Raw genomic sequence first — 21,260 nt, forward strand, 5'->3', positions numbered from 1 at the left:
TGGGAATCAAGATTGAATACAGACTTGGATTGGATATTGAATATTTAATCTGTCTGTTTTTCTCTCCATAGAGAGCCCATAGCTCCATTGCACCATGTGTGGCATTTGGGCCCTCTTTGGCAGTGACGACTGCCTTTCTGTTCAGTGTCTGAGTGCTATGAAGATTGCACACAGAGGTCCAGATGCATTTCGTTTTGAGAATGTCAATGGATATACCAACTGCTGCTTTGGATTTCACCGGTTGGCAGTGGTTGACCAGCTGTTTGGAATGCAGCCAATTCGAGTGAAGAAATATCCTTACTTGTGGCTGTGTTACAACGGTGAAATCTACAACCACAAGAAGGTAAACAGAATAAAACCAGAAGCTATCTGGATGTGATTAAGCCTTAGAGCTAGTTGGTTATAATAATTTTATTTTGTATAATGCTTTTTGCTTTCAAACACTTTCCATGTTCATTCTCATTTACTCCAATTATATGTAGAGAGACAGGGCACCGATGCACAAAGAGGTGAAATGACTTGGTCACAAAAAAAAAGATAAAAAGGATTACATTTCAGGTTTTTAACTCTTAGAATCTTTTTTTTTTCCTATTATGAATTTGAATGTTAATTAGAGGCTGTGTTAGGCACTGGGGATACAGTAGTAAATATGAGAGGTAGGTCTGCATGCTGGAGGAGTTTATTCCTTTAGGGAGCAGACAAAAAAAAAATCATTGTACATATACTAGGCATTCTGAAAAAATGAATATGGAGCTCATGGATATGGGAGATCCAGTTTCAGTATAGGTGGTCAGAGAAAGCCTCTTGAGGAATTGACACTTGAACTCAGACTTGAATGGACAATGATTAGCTAGCAGGGCTGGGAAGGGCATTTTCGTGCAGAGGGAATAATAGCATGCTTAGAACCCTGGGATTGTCATAAGTGAACAAGGGCCAGGTGGGATTGGGGAGGACCAGAGCAAGAAGGACTTGGTAAGGAGGTAGAATATAATTCTGAGAGCAATGAGATTTGAAGATTTTTAAGGCAGGGATAGAATTTAATAGTTTGTGGATGATCACATTTGTAGCTGCCCTTAAGATGTTGCTGTTGCATAATTAATCAGGCGAAGGATAGACAGGTAGCCAGATGCAGTGGAGTGCAAAAAGTAAGACTTTCGGCAGCACTAAAATTGGAACGGCTTTTTAATCTGGTGAAAGCATACTCTTAGGATGAGAGTAGTGAAGGTTTGGAAATTCTAACCCGAGGAAGCCACATTTACTAAGAGCCTTGCAATCTGGAATTGTTTGGCTAGTGTTTCATAAGAAATTTTTTAATCTAAAATTTGCAAGTTATTTTTTTGTCACTCTCTGCCCCAGCTTTTAATTTTGAAAATTTCAAATTTACAAAAAAAGAACAGAACATTGAGCATCTGGATGGAATAATTGTTAATGTTTTGCCTTTTTTGCTTTATATCTCTGTCTATATACACACACATTCAATTTTGGGCTTAATCATTTTAGAGTATACTGCAGATATTATGACACTTTACTCCTAAATATGTAAGCATTTGTCTGCTAAGAATAAGGGCAGGGCTTCTCTGGTGGCGCAGCAGTTGAGAGTCCGCCTGCCGATGCAGGGGACAGGGGTTCGTGCCCCGGCCTGGGAGGATCCCACATGCCGCGGAACGGCTGGGCCCGTGAGCCATGGCCGCTGAGCCTGTGCGTCCGGAGCCTGTGTGCCGCAATGGGGGAGGCCATGGCAGTGAGGGGCCCGCGTACCGCAAAAAAAAAAAAAAAAAAAAAAAAAAAAAAAGAATAAGGGCATTCTTCTACCTAACACCAATACTATTATTATACCTAAGAATCCATAATGCCCTCTAATATCCAGTTCATATTAAAATTTCCCAGGTGTTCCAAGAATATATTTATAGCTGTTTTTTGGTTTTGAGCCAGATTTCATTCAAGGGTCATACATTTGGTTGTGATTTTTCTTGGTACTTTTTGAGACTTCTTGATATATGCCTATCATTCATGAGTAGGGATTTATATTCTAGTCACCCTCTGGCCATTTTTATCTCTGAATAATAGCTTTAGTCTTTCTTTGTTGTCCGCTTATAGGAACACTCAAGAATAGGCTTTTCATTTGAAGAGTCGGTATAGTTATTCAGCATATTCCTTTCATATATTTAATAAGGGCCTACTATACATCAGACATCATTTTTATAGGTGCTTGGAGGTGAAATGGAACAGGAAAAGTAAGGGAGTTTCAAGCTAGTGGGAATAGAGGAGGGGGCAGTTAAAACTTCCTTATTAAGCCAAGTTGGTACCGTGTATGTGAGAATGCTAAGTTTGTATTATGGCAGTAGTAGCCTGACTTTCACCTTAAATTAGGTAGGAAATGCCATATTTTACTTGAACAACATAGTTGCTTTTGTGTATTTTGTTAAATAGTTAAATATTTTGAAAATATTTCTTTTCTAAATTAGCCAAATATGTTGTATTTTCAGATGCAGAGAAGTTCCATTGCTTCTACCAGTCATTCAGGTTATCTAGTGTGAGCATCTAAAATCTGTCTAAAGAGTGGAATTGACATTTCAGGCTTATATAAAGAATTCTGCAACATAAGCTTCAAAGGTCCCCCTTTTTTGGTGAAAATAGAATTTACTACTAAAATCCAGCCAGCAGTGGGAGTGGAGGGGGAGACTGGTCAAGGAGAGGAGGAATACGAGTGAAGGTTGGGCAAAGAGGAGGCCCCTTCCCTGCAGGGGGCATCAGAGGCCTAGAGCCAGCAAGTCAGATGGCAGTGTGATTTCCGCGTGATGGCAGAACATGGGGGCTTTAAGCTAAGTGTGGCTTCAGGAGGGTGGGAAGCATACACGTGAATCATTAACCAGTAAGTTACCTGTAAGCTTTAGGCCAAAGAGCCATGATGATGATGTGGTGGTGGAGTATAGATTTGGAAGGTGTTGCTTGCTGAAATCATCTAATGCTTTAGGCTCATTTATCCTGCAGGTACTTAAGCCCAGAAGGGTCAGCAGAAGACCCCTTCCAAACACTACTTCCTAGTGACAGAGGTCATCAATGACAGTCTCTCAGAGCAAGGAGAGGTGACCAGGAGGTGGCTTTGTAGTTATTGGAAGCGGCCAAAGCCCATTTTTGGACAGTTCCATGCTTATAGACAAAAGGTTCACAAATTTATAGAGTGAGCATGGTTGTGAAGCATGCTTTACAGGTCATACACATATAAACATAGAGACTTACTTTTTGATATTTAAAAACATGTTTTAAATGTTCAAATGTACCCAGCGTTTCAACTTGATTTTGTTTACGTGAGCCTCCTCTCTATTATCAGCCAAAAATATGAGTAAGTACAAAGAAAGAGGAACATACCAAGAAGTTTTCACCCTCACAGTTGGCCAGTGGTGAGGGAGAGCCACGGAGTTTGGGCCTAACTTAACTGAACCCTCTCTACATGCAGTGGGAATGATGGTCTCTTTGCTGTTCCACTGGGGGATGTGGATGAATAAAGCTCCAGCATCATTTTGTGCATCACTGAAAAGTAGCTTTAATGCCTCTGCAGTGGTGGAAGGACGGGATGCTATAGTCCTCCCCAGGACCAGCATCTCTGTGTTGGACCATTTGTCTCCACCATTGTGATGGAATCATTTATTTGTCAGGGAATAGTGCCAAATGTGTTTGTCCTTTCGCTTTCTGTTTTTATAGGAAGTCTGTGAGGCTGAACTGGAAGAAGCTCGGCTGATACTATATTCCCAAACCAAAATCTCACAGTTGAAGAAGACACATTTTTAGTGTCCATGACACCTGGCAATCTATTTGCTTTAACTTAACATATTTATGTAAATACATGTGTATTACATACACAGTATGTATATAATATACATTTCCATCCCTCCACGCAATACTGAGGTACATTGCATCTGTATTCTGGCTATCAGAATGCAACTAAAATTTTCACGGGCTTAGCTTTATGTTATAAAGAATTTGTATGATTCTGAGTTCAAACAGGCTATATTTTTATAATGCCATTATTCTTTTAAATCACTAACGTGCATGAAATTATAAAGCACAAAAATACTAAAGCAACTTTGCAATAAAAAACAATTAGTGAATGCACAAGGATTCTAACATTTTTGTTTTACTATTGTTTCCTTAAGCTGCAACACCATTTTGAATTTGAATACCAGACCAAAGTGGATGGTGAGATAATCCTTCATCTTTATGACAAAGGAGGAATTGAGCAAACAGTTTGTATGTTGGATGGGGTATTTGCATTTATTTTACTGGATACTGCCAATAAGAAAGTATTCTTGGGCAGAGATACCTATGGAGTCAGACCTTTGTTTAAAGCCATGACAGAAGATGGATTTTTGGCCGTGTGTTCAGAAGCTAAAGGTAAGGATAGAATTTTACTGTAGATTTTCATTATTGTCCTGATTCTGTGTTTTCTTTTAAATAATATTTGTAAATCTAGTTCAATGCATATTTACAAATGGGGCAACCCAGATTTTTTATAAGTGTCTATGTGAGTCATGGACTTTCTGAGCTTTTCTTTATAAAGCCAAGGAGTTGGATTCTCTTTTTAGCACTTAAATTCTGTAAACCTTAGAGGATAAATCTGTAGTAAAGTCATTTAATTTTTGTTGTGCTGATAGGCTCTGCGTCTGGTCTGATCCCATATGTATTTTCAAGTTTTCCTATGTCACATTGTAATGGTAGGGTTGGCCGTCCCTGCAGTTATTGCTCTGTGGTACTGTGCCATGGCTATCACACAGACTCATTTTAATTTAGCATTTTTTAAACAGCTTTATTGGTGTATAATTTACATGCCATACAATTCTTCCATTTAAAGTGTACAATTCAGTGGTTTTTAGTATGTTCATAGATATCTGCAACCAATGCTTCGGTCAATTTTAGAAATTTTTTATCACCTCAAAAATAAACTCCATAGGGCTTCCCTGGTGGCGCAGTGGTTGAGAGTCCGCCTGCCAATGCAGGGGACTCGGGTTTGTGCCCCTCTCCGGGAAGATCCCACATGCCGCGGAGCGGCTGGGCCCGTGAGCCATGGCCGCTGAGCCTGCGCATCCGGAGCCTGTGCTCCGCAGCGGGAGAGGCCACAATGGTGAGAGGCCCGCATACCGAAAAAAAATTTAAAAAACAAGTAAATAAATAAATAAACCCCGTAGGGAAATCCCTGGCGGTCCAGTGGTTAGGACTCTGTGCTTTCACTGCTGAGGGCCCCGGTTCGATTCCTGGTCAGGGGAACTGAGATCCCACAAGTCTCGCAATGCGGCCAAAAAAATAAAAATAAACCTTATACTCTTTTTTTGGGGTTTTTTTTTTTTTTTTTTGCGGTACGCGGGCCTCTCACCGTTGTGGCCTCTCCCGTTGCGGAGCACAGGCTCCGGACGCGCAGGCTCAGCGGCCATGGCTCACGGGTCCAGCCTCTTCGCGGCATGTGGGATCTTCCCGGACCGGGGCACAAACCTGTGTCCCCTGCATCGGCAGGCGGACTCTCAACCACTGCGCCACCAGGGAAGCCCAAACCTTGTACTCTTGAGCTGTCACTCCCCATCACTCCATATCCATCAGCCATTAAACTTCCTGTCCCCAACTACCTCCTCTACCCCCTGTCCCCCCAGTCCCAGCCAACTGCCAATCTGCTTTCAGTCTATGTGGATTTCCCTATTCTGGGCATTCCATATGAACGGAGTCATATCATATGTAGTCTTTTGTTACTGGCTTCTATCACTTGGCATAATGTTTCCGAGGTCTGTCTATGTTGTAACATGTATCAGTATTTACTTTTTATGGCCAAAAGATACTCCATTACATGGATATACCACATTCTGTTCATCCACTGTTAATCCTTTTGTCAGCTGATGGACAATTGGCTCTTATGAATAATGCTTCTCTACATATTTGTGTACAAGTTTTTGTGTTTTCATTTCTCTTCGGTGTATACCTAGGAGTGGACTTGCTGGGTCACGTGGTTTACTCTGTGTTTACAAATAGCATCAAAAAGAATAAAATACCTGAGAATAAATCTAACAAAAGCAGTGCAAAACTGTATGCTGAAAACTATAAAACCTTGTTGAAAGAAATGAAAGAAGATCTAAATAAATTGGAAAGCATACAATGATCATGGATCGAGGACTTAACATTGCTAAGTTGGCACAGACTCCCCCAGTGGATCTACAGATTCAGCATGACCTCTGTCAGAATCCCAGGTGACTTCTTCGTAAAAATTGACAAGCTGACTCTGAAATTCATAGGGAATGGCAAAGGACTCACAATAGCCAAAACAATCTTGAGAAAGAATAAAGTAGGAGGATTCTCACTTCCTGACTTCAAAACGTACTACAAAATAATGGTAATCAGGACAGTGTGGTACTGGCAGGACAGACATATAGACCAGTGGAATAGAACTAAGAGTCCAGAAGTGAATCCATACATCTGCAGTCAACAGATTTTCATCAAGGGTTCCAAGACCATTCAATGGGCAAAGAATAGTCTTTTCAACAAATGGTGCTGGGACAACTGGACATACACATGCAAAAAAATGAAGTTAAACCTTTACCTCACACCATACCTAAAAGTTAAAGTGGGTCAAACTCCTAAATGTAAACGCTAAAACTATAAATCTCTTAGAAGAAAATATATGGCTAAATCTTCATGACCTTGGATTTTGCAAAGATTTCTTAGATATGACCCCGAAAGCACAAGCAACAAAAAAATAAATTGGATTTCATCAGAATTAAACATTCTTGTACTTCAAAGGACACCAGCAAGAAAGTGAAAAGACAACCCACAGAATGGAATAAAATACTTGTAAATCATATTTAGCATTTTTTGACAATAAAGTTGAGGAAGGCATTCATCTTTTATCTCCTAGCTAGATAGAATGACATCCTAAAATCTGGTCTACCTGCCTGTCTGCCTTTTTGCCTCATTCCTTAAATCCTTTCTCAGTTACTGTGATCGTATGGCAAAGAAGTATATACGTTATTTACCTAAAGTGCTGTTAGGGAAGCCCAGCAAAGAGAACACAAGGGAAAAGCAGACTCCATACTTCCACTGTGTCTCCGAAACCTTGATATGGAATTACGGTCTCACATCAAATTTACCCTCTGAAATTTCTTGACTTGTGATTTTTTTACATCCTAAACACTGCCCTTTTCTAAACAACATGATCTCATCTAGAGTACTGTACTGCAATAGTTTTCCTTTCTCAGTGCTTTTAGAATAGCCTATCAAAAACTCATCTGGGGGCTTCCCTGGTGGCGCAGTGGTTGAGAGTCCGCCTGCCAATGCAGGGGACACGGGTTCGTGCCCCGGTCCGGGAAGATCCCACATGCCGCGGAGTGGCTGGGCCCGTGAGCCATGGCCGTTGAGCCTGTGCGTCCGGAGCCTGTGCTCCGCAACAGGAGAGGCCACAACAGTGAGAGGCCCGCGTACCGAAAAAAAAAAAAAAAACAAAACTCATTTGGTCATGGTGCTCCCTGCTTAAAATCTTGTAACTGCTCCTCCCCCTACAGGAGCTGTGTGGCTAGCTTGAGGTCTGCTTGCTGGTGATAGGATCTGGGGCTTGTCTGCTGTTTGAATTCCACACTACACAGTAGGTTCCTGGGTCAACCAACTCAAATTATAAATCATAATAAGTATTCTGTGTAGATAGGCTGTTACTGTTTATAATAAACCACTGATTTTTCTTTTTTTTTTTTTTTGCGGTATGCGGGCCTCTCACTGTTGTGGCCTCTCCCGTCACGGAGCACAGGCTCCGGACGCGCAGGCTCAGCAGCCATGGCTCACGGGCCCAGCCGCTCCGCGGCATGTGGGATCCTCCCCGACCGGGGCACGAACCTGTGTCCCCTGCATTGGCAGGCAGACTCTCAACCACTGCGCCACCAGGGAAGCCCCTGATTTTTCTTTTTTAATCACAGATCATGGTGATGTCAAGTTGGTTACTTCCTGTGAGAACTTATTGAGGAAATTTAAATTATAATGTTCAACTCACACACAGTATATAATAGCTACATAAGGGATAGATGTCTGACTTCTTAATATCTGAGTTTAAAGTACGTAATGGTGGATCATTTTGCTTGTTAAAGGACTGGGAACCATAAGCTATTTTCTTAAGATACCTCAGTGATGACAAGTGACTACCAGGATATCATAAAATTAAGTTTCAAGTCCTTCTCTTTGCTTAATAAATACATCTTTTCTTATATTTGTTTGCTTTAGTGAAGAAAATAGATTTTTTAAAATCAGAAATTCCAGGTAGGGAGAAGAAATTGAACACTGAAGATTTTCCTATTGCCTTGAATTACTAGAAACGAATGTAATTTTGCTGTGCATCTCTGTACCACTATTACCTTTCTAGTAAGTAGATGGTAGGGTTTTGAGTGATTATATTTTTCCAGTTTTGCTTATGTAATGGACACGTATTTGTATTAAAGAGGGAAGATAAATAGGAATTTAGATGATATTAACTAATCATGAAAGTTACTGTGAAGTATTATCCTCATTTGAATAAATTTATCTTTTTGAATATGTAGGTCTCATTAACTTGAAGCACTCCATGACTCCTTTTTTAAAAGTGGAGCCTTTTCTCCCAGGACACTATGAAGTTTTGGATTTAAAGCCAAATGGCAAAGTAGCATCGGTGGAAATGGTTAAATATCATCACTGTAGAGATGAGCCTCTGCATGCCCTGTATGACAGTGTGGAGAAACTCTTCCCGGGTAAGAAAGCAGTAGCCCACCCACCTGTTCCCCACCTCTCTCCCCAAAAGGAAAACTGTACTCTCACATCACTGGAATGATGTAAGTTCGAAAATCTGTTTCCTTTTTAATTTGGAGGTGACACATTGCAATTTGGCCAACTTCACTGTTGAGCAAATGCCATCATGATAGAGGTAGATGATTGTGTACCCATTTCAGTAAATAATTCAGCCCAGGCTTTTCTGCAGCTATTTAATTTCCTTTATGTGTTAATAGGTTTTGAGATAGAAACTGTGAAGAACAACCTCCGAATCCTTTTTGACAATGCCATTAAGAAACGTTTGATGACGGACAGAAGGATTGGCTGCCTTTTATCAGGTGAAGTCAGTTTAAAAACCTAATTGTATTTAGTGCATACTTAAGTTAAATGATTTATAGCTATCCAGTAGGTTTTGACTATAAAATACTTACTATATGATTTAATCTTTCCTCCATTATAGGATGAAAAAGTTTTCTGTAAGTTGCTTTCAATATTTTAATAATAATGTAGCAACTTAAAGTGATACTATAATTATATTGGCACGAGTGAGCTAGTAAACATTCTTTAGAATGTTCCATGTCCTCCTACTCCATCTTGATTCGAGTCCTAGAATGTGTGTAGTGGTTTTTAACCAATGCAAATACTGTTACCATTGTCACAGGTTAAATGTTAGATTTTTCTCATTCAAGTTGATTTTCAATTTATAAAACTTAGGGATTTTAAATGGTAAAACTGTAATCTTAGTGCTTAATAGGAATGTAAAGCATATCTGTCCCTCTCTTATGTAAGGCCCATAACCACTACACTTCCTGTCTTGCTCATAGGTGGCTTAGATTCCAGTTTGGTTGCTGCCATCCTGTTGAAGCAGCTAAAAGAGGCCCAAGTACAGTATCCTCTCCAGACATTTGCGATTGGCATGGAAGACAGTCCTGATTTACTAGCTGCTAGAAAGGTAAGACACTGTCTTTGCCTGTTATGTAGTTAAGACAGACTTGTTAGTAATTGATGGTTCTATACTTTGCTGCTGCATTGACTTAGGTAATTGTTTTGAATTAAATATATTAAAATGGAATGAAATGCCTGTTGAATATCAACTATGTTGTACACTGTATTCTGGGCACTTTTATTTATTTATTTTTTTTTGCGGTACGCGGGCCTCTCACTGTTGTGGCCTCTCCCGTTGCGGAGCACAGGCTCCGGACGCGCAGGCTCAGCGGCCATGGCTCACGGGCCCAGCCGCTCCGCGGCATGTGGGATCCTCCCGGACCGGGGCACGAACCTGTGTCCCCTGCATCGGCAGGCGGACTCTCAACCACTGCGCCACCAGGGAAGCCCCTCTGGGCACTTTTATCTATCACGACCCATGCAGTCCTCACAAAGACCCTATGATAATTCCGCCCTTTTGAGAGTTAGGGCATGGTATAGTGGTTCAGGCTGCAGGCGTTAGAGCCTGACTGCTGGTTTCAAATCCTACTTCTACCACACAATTCCTCACTTACGCGATGGAAGTAATAGTATCTACCATGGGATAGTTTTGAGGTGAAAATTACATAATACTTAATATAAGTGTGTAGGATAGAACCTAGCGTGTAGTGAGTACTTAGAGAATGTTAGCTATTCTTTTTACTTTTCTTTTTTTTTTTTATAAAGTACGGTGTTTAGGGCTGTGGGCAGAGGGGACCTTGTACACATTCAGTGTGCGGGAGACCTCGTTCCCACTTTGGAGAAACTTGCATAGAGTGGATGAGAAGGAGCAAGCAAGTGGTCCCAAAGCAAGCTGACCAATGCTAAATGAATCCACAATAGCCAAAGGAAACAGAATGAGGGGAGGGGCCATTTAATTTAGGAATAACATCCTGGATGTAGAATTAGGCATTGCAGGAGGGCCAAAAGGAGGTAAAATCAGTGTGAGGGGGAGTGGGGGGCATGCTTGTTAGGGTGAAGTCTTGGAGTGGGAAGAGTGGATGGGAGCTCTACCTCTCGGTGGTCAGTGGAGGGCAGACACTGGGGGAGGCAAGGGAGCCTGACTAGGTGGGGCTCGTATGCAGTGGCCTAGAGAATTATTTCCCCTTATTGTGGTGGCCTACGGAATCATTTCTGCTTAGTTTGTCTTGTTTGTTTAACACCCTTGTTAATTCATAATGTGTTGTGAACTATGGTCCTGCTTCATTTTCAAGAGTAGTCCTTTTCTTTAAAACACAAGCCTGTGGGTATTTCTTTGTATAATCAGGTGGCAGATCATATTGGGAGCGAACACCATGAAGTCCTCTTTAACTCTGAGGAAGGCATTCAGGTCCTGGATGAAGTCATATTTTCCTTGGAAACTTATGATATTACGACAGTCCGTGCTTCAGTAGGTAAGGTATTTTATGATCCCAAAAAGATTTTTAATACTGAAAAGGTGTAAGGATTAAACAATCCTGTTTCAAGCAGTTGTTTAAAAAATAGTACTCAAGAATGAGCACAGGTAAAATTCCTGTGTCAGCAATTGTTGAAGACAAGGCCATTTAAGAATTCCTGAAACCTCTTTTGGAGAGGAACAATAAATACATAGTAAACTTCCACATTTATGGTATCACTATTTATATTTCTCCAAAAAGTAGATACATATTTTTTGCACCACCTTTCCCCCAGTTTCTCTGTATAAAAGTTTCTTGGGCTGTATAGGGAAATAGGTCTACGTTGTGACTAATTTCTGTAAGGAATGCTCGTTTTAGATATATTTTGGTAAATATTCCATCATAGGACTTATCAATCAATAACATATTGTGCAGCAAGAAATACTAGTTTTACCCTGTGGATACACACTGAGATTAGAAGTATACTCCCAATCAGACTGATCTAATTTTGCTGAGTCTCTAATATGCTACTAGCTTAGATATGCCTCTCTTAAGGGATGCAGAATCTGACAGGACTCCATTGCAAAGTTTAGGGTCTGCATCCTCATGCTCTAATCTTTGCAGTAATAGTGCAGTGGTGCTGTCTCTCCCAAGGAAGCAAAAATTAGTTCTTGAAGGGCAAAAAAATCTTAGGTTTTACAGTGGTTTCTGGCCTTCCAAAGGGCCACGGTACATCAACAGAAATACAGTATTTCTGGTACTGATATTTCATTGGTGAAGGAGATTAGGGAAAAAGATCTAAAAAGTATCCCTATAGGGAGGTGATCATGAAAAAACGGTTAAGAACAGATACTGGTTTACAGGGACCAACCAGCATCTTTTAATGATGCAATATTCTTAACTGTATTTGACATATGCTGAATGGGGAGTAAGTATCAGAAAAAAAGCCCCAAATAAACATTAAGCTACCAAAGCCCTAACTTGTAATTTTTTTATAGTGATACTGGTGTGAACGTTATCACATTTAAGATATTTGAGTCATTGTTCAGCAAAATTTTTTAGCATTTTTAACATTGTTTAGCAAAATTTTCAGATAGACATTCTTGGTCTGAAAGCAGTAACATTTTAAAACCTATATATAAAATTGTGGAAGGGTTTTGGGGTGTTTCATCACAACAGTACAACTTTTGGATTACGTACATAAAAAGATAGGTACCATATAAAGATATTGTAGATATAAGGCCATTCTTTTGCAAACTACTTTATATTAACAGAGAGTCTAGTCTAATATAGCAAAGCTTGCAGTCATTTCCAGAAATCAAATAAAAGGCATTTTTGGTAGAGGGTTATGTGGAAATTAACAATAATTTCTGTCTCTTTTTTAAGGTATGTACTTAATTTCAAAGTACATTCGGAAGAACACGGATAGCGTAGTGATCTTCTCTGGAGAAGGTTCAGATGAACTTACACAGGGTTACATATATTTTCACAAGGTAAGCATTCTCAAATGAAGGGATATTGATCCTAGGGGAAGAAAAGTATGAATTATTATTTACCTATTTTCTATCTTCTTTTCTGGTATAACAGTAACACTTTGAATATCTTGTGAGACATATCAGGAAATCTGATAGTGTCTGTATTTTTGCGGGGAGAAAGAAGTCTTAATAGGGGCAGATAATATCTTTTTTTGAACTAGTTAAGCCTAAGAATCATGTTTCTGCTCTTAGTCCCCTATGGTCTTATGGCTGTCGTACAGCATGTCATTTTATTTGTTTTAGCACTAGCAGTCTTGGTGTGAGGGAAGGTACGTTTTATCAAGCATTTACTCCCTTCCCTAAGCTCTGTTTGGCTTTTTGTCTTACCCACCTTTAGAATTGGAGTTACGTGTACGAGTAAGATATAAAAACTGTTTCATGTGCCAGAAGCAAAGCTTGTGGGTGTATTTGTAACTTCAGCTCTGTTTGCAAAATAGGCTCCTTCCCCTGAGAAGGCTGAGGAGGAGAGTGAGCGGCTTCTGAAGGAACTGTATTTGTTTGATGTTCTCCGAGCAGATCGAACTACTGCTGCCCATGGGTAAACGTGGTATTTTAGGAAGCGACTGTAAAAATAACCTCAAAAAACAAAAGGCTCAGTGGTCGATTTCTTTCTTTCCAGTTAGTATATGTTGCAAAGTATGCCTTCTATAGAGAAAATGAAGCTTGTCTGTTAGTGCAAAGGGATAAGGCTGAATCAGAGTGCTGTTGTCATGGTGAGAGGACATGGATAGGCGGTTTGAGATGGAGTTCCCACCTTGAAAGCACAACATCTTGCCCACTTCTGGGCAATTGAGATGGAAGGCACTTGCAGCTCTTTTTTAAAGTTTTTTTTAAGAGAAATAAAGATTATACATCTTCATGTTGCGAGCGTTGAGCACCTACCATGCCAGTTTGATGCTGTGGGGACCATGTGTGGGGAGAGGGAAGCGAAGATGCAAGAGATTTGATCAGCTTATAAAACAGGTTTCTTTGGTATCATTTCTGGTTGGCTAAAGTTTTCACTTTTTAAAGCTGGTCATGTTGGAGAATTGAAGACTCTTACTGTATGTGATAAACAACCAATATCAACTCTTTTAGTTGCTTCTACCAAATCACACTTAGATTAGAAAATAATATGAGGTTGGGGAATGAACTGAATTCAAACATTTTTACTATTAACTGATGAATAACTTACATTCAGTATAAACCAGTGTTCTACAATGTTTCATCAAAGGCCACATCATCTGTTTCTTGGATCCTGGGGACTCTGGTTAGGACAAGCAGATAGGGTAATAACCGCAGATTAGCATTACAGTTTTTAATAGGACGAGAGATGGTCTCACCTAGAAAAAACTGTGAGTCAGAAAAGTCCAGGCAAAGTATGTTCTTAATGATCAGCTCACTCATTCTTTTTCTGATTTTTGAGATATTTAATAGTTTACAGAAGGGAAAGTAAAAGTAATTATTCTCCAGTAGTTCGTTTCACTCCCTAGATGATGTAATATGTACTCTGAATGAAGGTTTTTGTATTCGTGCATTAGCGTAGGGCAGTTATTTAGGATTATAAAAATGACTTTATAATGTTAACATTACTTAGAGGCTAAGTGAATTCCTAGGAAACTGTCTGAATCTAAACAGACAGGCACTATATATCCATTTTGATCTAGATTTTCTTCTTTTCCTTTTTAAGCCTTGAACTGAGAGTCCCCTTCCTGGATCATCGATTTTCTTCCTATTACATGTCTCTGCCACCAAATATGAGAATCCCCAAGGTGGGTGAATCAAGATAAAAACTGTCAAAAAACCATTGATACTGGTTATATTTAGAACTTTCACTGACACTCCTTTTGTTTTCATGTCAGAATGGGATAGAAAAACATCTTCTGAGAGAGACGTTTGAGGACTCCAATCTGATACCTAAAGAGATTCTCTGGCGACCAAAAGAAGCCTTCAGTGATGGAATAACCTCAGTTAAGAATTCCTGGTTTAGGATTTTACAGGAATACATTGACCATCAGGTATCATGTCTTTAAAAGTATTTTCTGGAATAGGATAATTTGGATGCAGAGTAGTAATCACTGTTCATTTTGTATTTAATTTAAATGTTTGTGTCTGCGGGAGAGATGCCCTATAAACAATACTTCTTTTAAAGAATTCTGTAAGAATAAAGTGGCATCTAGAATAGAGAGAGGAGACTTACCAGTCATCACTTTTTTTTTTTTAATTTATCTATTTTATTTATTTTTGGCTGCATTGGGTCTTCGTGGCTGTGCGTGGGCTTTCTCTAGTTGTGGCGAGCGGGGGCTATTCTTCGTTGTGGTGCGCGGGCTTCTCATTGCGGTGGCTTCTCTTGTTGCAGAGCACAGGCTCTAGGTGTGCAGGCTTCAGTTGTAGCACGCGGGCTCAGTAGTTGTGGTACGTGGGCTCTAGAGTGTGGGCTCAGTAGTAGTGGCGCACTGGCTTAGTTGCTCTGCGGCATGTGGGATCTTCCCGGACCAGGGCTTGAACCCGTGTCCCCTGCATTGGCAGGCGGATTCTTAACCACTGCGCCACCAGGGAAGCCCCCTGGCTTTCATCTTACACATTTTTGGGCACCTATTGGGTGCCGGACGTTATTAGGCACAAATGAATCAAACACTTAGAGCCACCACTTAGAAGAAGTGTGCATGTGAATGTTCCTTAAAGGTCACTGCAGCTATGTATATTAGGGTATTTTAGCATTTTCTAAGTGATCCAAAGAGTCTCTCACACAATATACAGTCATGCCTTTTCTCTTTTTGTTTGTTTTTTGTTTTTGTGAAGCCAGATTAAATACAAGTATTTCCGTGCCGGTTAAAAAACCATTTCGCTTCTATCTTGTTATTCTTGCAGGTTGATGACGCAGTGATGGCAAGCGCAGCCCAAAAATTTGCCGTCAATACTCCCAAAACGAAAGAAGGCTATTACTACCGTCAGATCTTTGAACGCCACTACCCGGGCCGCGCCGACTGGCTGCCTCATTACTGGATGCCCAGGTGGACTAGCGCCACTGACCCTTCCGCCCGCACTCTGACCCATTACAAGGCCACTGCCAAAGCTTAGGTATTCCCTGAGCCATGGAGTGAAAGTAAACATTTCTTCTCATTGTGAAGGGTAGGGGGCTTGGGGGCAGGAAGGGTCAACGGCCCGGGCTTGCTTGGGTGTGAAAAAATAAAAGTCTTAAATCTGAAACATTGCTATAGTCATTTATATTCATACAGCCCCCTCATCAGAGGTAGCTAGAAACTGAACAGCTTTCACTGTATCACAAAAGAGAGTGAGCTAGGAAAGGGGAAACAGTCTGATGTTTGGGAAGCCTCACACGCCCTCTCCTGGCAGAGCTACTGTAGAGGACTTTTGGGTCTCATGCCAGCGGGGCCTCCTTCCAGGCCTTGCCTCATCTGCGTGTGGTCCTCCTCTGACTTCCTCCCTTACTTCTTTCTGCATTCCTAACAGCTGGCTAGTTACATTCTGGAGAGGTAAGTCCTTTGTAAGACTTTGACAGCTCTATTGTGTAAGATATGTTGACTGAAAACTGTGCAGCCTAAAAGTTGAGAATTAAGTCATCAGAAAATCTGCTGAATAAAACTTCCTTAAGCCCAGAAGACAGCCTCTGAGATTGTTCCCGCAGAGGTAAGGGAAGAGGCAGGATATATAGGAGTTTTTGCAACAAAGACCAGGTAGTCCAGAACATCAAAAGATTACTGTTAAAACCAAACATCTCAAGTTAATGAATTTAGTGCATTTCTCTGTATAGGAAGAGGCAAGAGTCTGGGCTAATTGAAATCATTCCTTTGATATGCATTTTAACTGTCTAGGGCCAGTATCCTACTTTTCTCCATCCTGAATCCCCTCAGGGTGCACAGTGGCAGGTGGCTGATGGCTTGATGGCTGCAATATCCTTTGCTTACTGATATGGCAGACAACATTTTTCATCCACGGATAGTAATTTATATTTTTTTCTGTTGAGTCAATGTCTCTTCTGGAACTATCGTTGTAAATCACGAGTCAGCAAACTTTTTCAGGGCTAGACAGTAAATATTTTCGGCTTTGCAGACCTCTCTTGGAACTGTTCAGCTCTGCCATTATGGTGCAAAAGCAGCCACAGACAGTATGGAAACTAATGGGCAAGGCCATATGCAAACATGGGCATGGCTGTGTTGTATTAAAACTTCATAAAAACAGGCAGTGGGCTGGATTTGGCCCATTGGCCATACTTTGCCAAGCCCTGTTCTAGGGCCAGGCATTTCTGATAAAAGGAAAAAGCATTCCAAAACTAGTTGGAAGAAGAGAAAATATAACAAGGAAACATTCAATGAACAGGTAGATTTTCATTTGACTGCTCATTGGTTATTTAGGGACAGGATTTTGAAATATATTTTAAAGATGAATTTAGTTATTACAAATTTTTGAAGAGGAAACTGCTGATGCACAGGTAAATAAAAGAATGCTTCATGGGAAGAGTGAGTAGCCCAGGAATTTAGCTGGTAAGTTGGAAGTTGGGGACTGTTTAAGCCTACCTGTTGACCTTCACTTATTTTTAAAAAGTCTAAACATTCTCTGACATAAATCGTACCAGTGTTATCTTAAGTCAGTCTCCCAAAGCAATAGAAATAAAAGCAAAAGTAAACAAATGGGATCTAATCAAATGCACAGACTTTTGTACAGCAAAGGAAACCATAAAACAGACAACCTACGGAATGGGAGAAAATATTCGCAAATGATGTGATGGACAAGGGTTTAATTTCCAAAATAAGCAGCTCATACAACTCAGCAACAACAAAAAAAACCCAACTGAATAATGGGTAGAAGACCTAAATAGACATTTCTCCAAACAAGACATAGAGATGGCCAACAGGCACATGGAAAGGTGCTCAACGTCGTCGCTAGTTATTAGAGAAATGCAAATAAAAACTACAATAAGGTACCACCTCACACTGGTCAGAATGATCATTAAAAAGTCTACAAACAAATTCTGGAGAGGGTGTGGAGAGAAGGGAACCCTCCTACACTGTTGGTGGGAATGTAAATTGGTGCAGCCACTATGGAGAACAATATGGAGGGTCCTTGAAAAACTAAAAATAGAACTACCATATGACCCAGCAATCCACTCCTGGGCATATACCCAGACAAAACTCTTAATTTGAAAAGGTACATGCACCCCAATGTTCAAAGCAGCACTATTCACAATAGCCAAGACATGAAAACAACCTAAATGTCCATCAACAGAGGAATGGATAAAGAAGATGTGGTACTTATATACAATGGAATATTAGTTATAAAAAAAGAATGAAATAATGCCATTTCCAGCAACATGGATGGACCTGGAGATTATCATACTAAATGAAGTCAGAAAGACAAATACCATATGACATCAGTTACATGTGGAATCTAAAATATGACACAAATGAACATCTACAAAACAGACTCACAGACATAGAGAACAGACTTGTGGTTTCCAAGGGGGAGGGAGGTGGGAGGTAGGGGAGGGATGCACTGGGAATTTGGGGTTAGCAGATGCAAACGATTTATATAGAATGGATAAACAAGGGAATTATCTTCAATATCCTGTAATAAACCAGAATGAAAAAGAATATGAAGAATAATGTATTAATATATATATGTATAACTGAATCACTTTGCTGTACAGCAGAAATTAATATTGTAAATACTTCAATAAAACAAAAATTTTAAAGTCTCTAGAAAGCTGAGGAAATGTCATTAATTAATATTGGGTGACTCTTAATGATAATCTTGTATTTGTAAATGCTTGAATTGTTTAAACCCAGCATGATTTGATGCCAGGCATGTCCATTCATGGGGCAGCCTCACCCAGCCAAGCTAAGTGACACCAGAAATGCTTGGGAGACTTAGCTGATAGTGATTACCCAGGGTGCACTGCAAGATTAAGGTACGCCGTAAACCACAAACTGCCAGTTTTTAAGGGTATGAGCTTGGGCTTCAGATTTTTAACTTTAGTGACTCTGTGATCTGGTGTGGTTTTAGATACCACCCAAAAGTTTGACAGTAGAGATACTTAGTCCTGCAGGTCAACCGTGACTGCAGCAACTCGCTAGATAACAAACTGCCTGTGAGACCTACATAATGTGCTAGGCACATGGTATAAAGTGAGCCTTTTCTTCTGCAACTAAAGTAGCTGAAGAAGCTGTAGCCACTGGGACATGTGCACATGACTTAGCAGCTACATACAGGCCAAGCCTGCTTTCCTGGACTTTTCTGATATTGATGACTCAGTGCTAAGGAGGCATGTGGTTTCTAATCCACACAGCACTGTTACCAACAGATAATCCAATCCCTTCAGCAGAAACTAAAAGATTCTTAGCTGATCTTGTCCTGCCTTTTCAACCTCATTTGCACACCTTAGTGGATGATGTACCCTTTAAGAGTTGTTTGTTTGTTTTTCTTAATGAAATAGTGATATTTGCAGCAACATGGGTGGACCTAGAGATTATCATACTGAGTGAACTAAGAGAAAGATAAACACTGTATGATATCACTTATATGTGGAATCTTTAAAATAATACAAATGAGTTTATTTACAAAATTTATTTATATTTCCATTAAAAAATGAAATATTAGAAACACCTCAATCCTACCACTGTTTTCAATAGTTTTAACATTTTCTTGCAGATCTTTAGCTGTAAAAGCACAGTTGTACCTATGCAAGAATATGATCTTAGTTAAATAAGGCCTCAAAGCTTCTTAAATCCTTTACAAGGAAAATAGGAAAAGGAACTAACCTTGGGCCTGCTGGTGTCAGACCACTGTGTGAACACCTTGTTGAAGCCTCAGAGCCTGCTCCTCGATTCCTCCTGCCTCGGGGGTTGCCTTAGTTTGGTCTTGAGTCTGAGATAGCAGATTCTTGGAGTGGGTCACCATGGGGGGGAAAGGCCGGCCACAGGGAGGCAGTTCCATATGGCTCTAAACCTATGCAGTGAAAAGCACAACATCAAGCACATACCTACCAACTGTTGTAGTACTTTATTGCATTAGCTTATTTAGTGAGTTAACCCTCATTCTGAGGAAGCATGGCAGATTTTATTTTCTAAAAGTGGCCACAGCAGTATTTCTGGTCTCACAGACTGCCAGAGACTTGCTGTGCCCTTGGAGAAGCAGTGTGCTTCCCCTCTTCTTGAGCCTGGGAAGAATTTTATGATTGCCTTGACTGGTAGAATCTACTAGAAAGTGACCTCTGAGGATAGGTCACAAAAGGCGAATCGGCCTCTGCTTTCTCTCTCTCGATGTGTGTCATAAGGAAGCCCGGGCCACACAGAGAGACCATGTGTAAGAGGGCTGACAGCCCCAGCCATGGTCTCAGTCAATGTCAATCACCAGGGGTGGGGTGAGTGAACCCCCAGATGATTCCAGCTCCTAGTCTGAGCCTTCCAGCTGAGGCCCCCTTCATGGGGAGCAGAGATAAGCCATCCCTGCTGTGCTTCACCCAAATTCCTGACTCATCAATCCATGAGCCTAATAAATGGTTGTTGGACGCCATTACATTTTTCTTTTTTACATCTTTATTAGAGTATAATTGCTTAACAATGGTGTGTTAGTTTCTGCTTTATAACAAAGTGAATCAGTTATACATATACATATGTTCCCATATCTCCTCCCTCTTGCGTCTCCCTCCCACCCTCCCTATCCCACCCCTCCAGGCGGTCACAAAGCACCGAGCTGATCTCCCTGTGCTATGCGGCTGCTTCCCACCAGCTATCTACCTTACGTTTGGTAGTGTATATATGTCCATGCCTCTCTTTCGCTTTGTCACAGCTTACCCTTCCCCCTCCCCATATCCTCAAGTCCATTCTCTAGTAGGTCTGTGTCTTTATTCCTGTCTTACCCCAACGTTCTTCATGACATTTTTTTTCTTCTTAAATTCCATATATATGTGTTAGCATACGGTATTTGTCTTTCTCTTTCTGACTTACTTCACTCTGTATGACAGACTCTAGGTCTATGCACCTCATTACAAGTAGCTCAATTTCGTTTCTTTTTATGGCTGAGTAATATTCCATTGTATATATGTGCCACATCTTCTTTATCCATTCATCCGATGATGGACATTAAGGTTGTTTCCATCTCTGGGCTACTGTAAATAGGGCTGCAATGAATATTTTGGTACATGACTCTTTTTGAATTACGGTTTTCTCAGGGTATATGCCTAGTAGTGGGATTGCTGGGTCATATGGTAGTTCTATTTGTAGTTTTTTAAGGAACCTCCATACTGTTCTCCATAGTGGTTGTACCAATTCACATTCCCACCAGCAGTGCAAGAGTGTTCCCTTTTCTCCACACCCTCTCCAGCATTTATTGTTTCTAGATTTCTTGATGATGGCCATTCTGACTGGTGTGAGGTGATATCTCATTGTAGTTTTGATTTGCATTTCTCTAATGAGTAAAGATGTTGAGCATTCTTTCATGTGTTTGTTGGCAGTCTGTATATCTTCTTTGGAGAAATGTCTATTTAGGTCTTCTGCCCATTTTTGGATTGGGTTGTTTGTTTTTTTGTTATTGAGCTGCATGAGCTGCTTATAAATTTTGGAGATTAATCATTTATCAGTTGCTTCATTTGCAAATATTTTCTCCCATTCTGAGGGTTGTCTTTTGG

At 40.4% G+C, this 21,260-nt stretch overlaps 1 protein-coding gene across 1 annotated transcript; it reads left to right on the plus strand.

Annotated features, from left to right (window-relative positions):
- Positions 1-79: 79 nt before the first annotated feature.
- On the plus strand, positions 80-15,823 carry ASNS (asparagine synthetase (glutamine-hydrolyzing)). Its single transcript, XM_079711665.1, has 11 exons — positions 80-343; positions 4,155-4,392; positions 8,556-8,741; positions 8,997-9,098; positions 9,585-9,712; positions 10,991-11,117; positions 12,486-12,592; positions 13,072-13,172; positions 14,304-14,385; positions 14,476-14,631; positions 15,485-15,823. Exons 1-11 carry the CDS (start codon positions 95-97, stop codon positions 15,692-15,694), a joined length of 1,686 nt encoding a protein of 561 aa, XP_079567791.1. The 5' UTR covers positions 80-94; the 3' UTR covers positions 15,695-15,823.
- Positions 15,824-21,260: the final 5,437 nt, after the last annotated feature.

This window comes from Hyperoodon ampullatus, assembly GCF_949752795.1.
Source record: "Hyperoodon ampullatus genome assembly, chromosome: 9".
NCBI classification, from domain to species: domain Eukaryota; kingdom Metazoa; phylum Chordata; class Mammalia; order Artiodactyla; family Ziphiidae; genus Hyperoodon; species Hyperoodon ampullatus.

Coding starts and splice junctions, on each gene's coding strand:
- ASNS (XM_079711665.1), top strand. CDS start 95: ATGTGTGGCATTTGGGCCCTCTTTGGCAGTGACGACTGCCTTTCTGTT. Junction 4,393..8,555: donor CGTGTGTTCAGAAGCTAAAG/GTAAGGATAGAA, acceptor TTGAATATGTAG/GTCTCATTAACTTGAAGCAC. Junction 12,593..13,071: donor GTTACATATATTTTCACAAG/GTAAGCATTCTC, acceptor TTTGCAAAATAG/GCTCCTTCCCCTGAGAAGGC.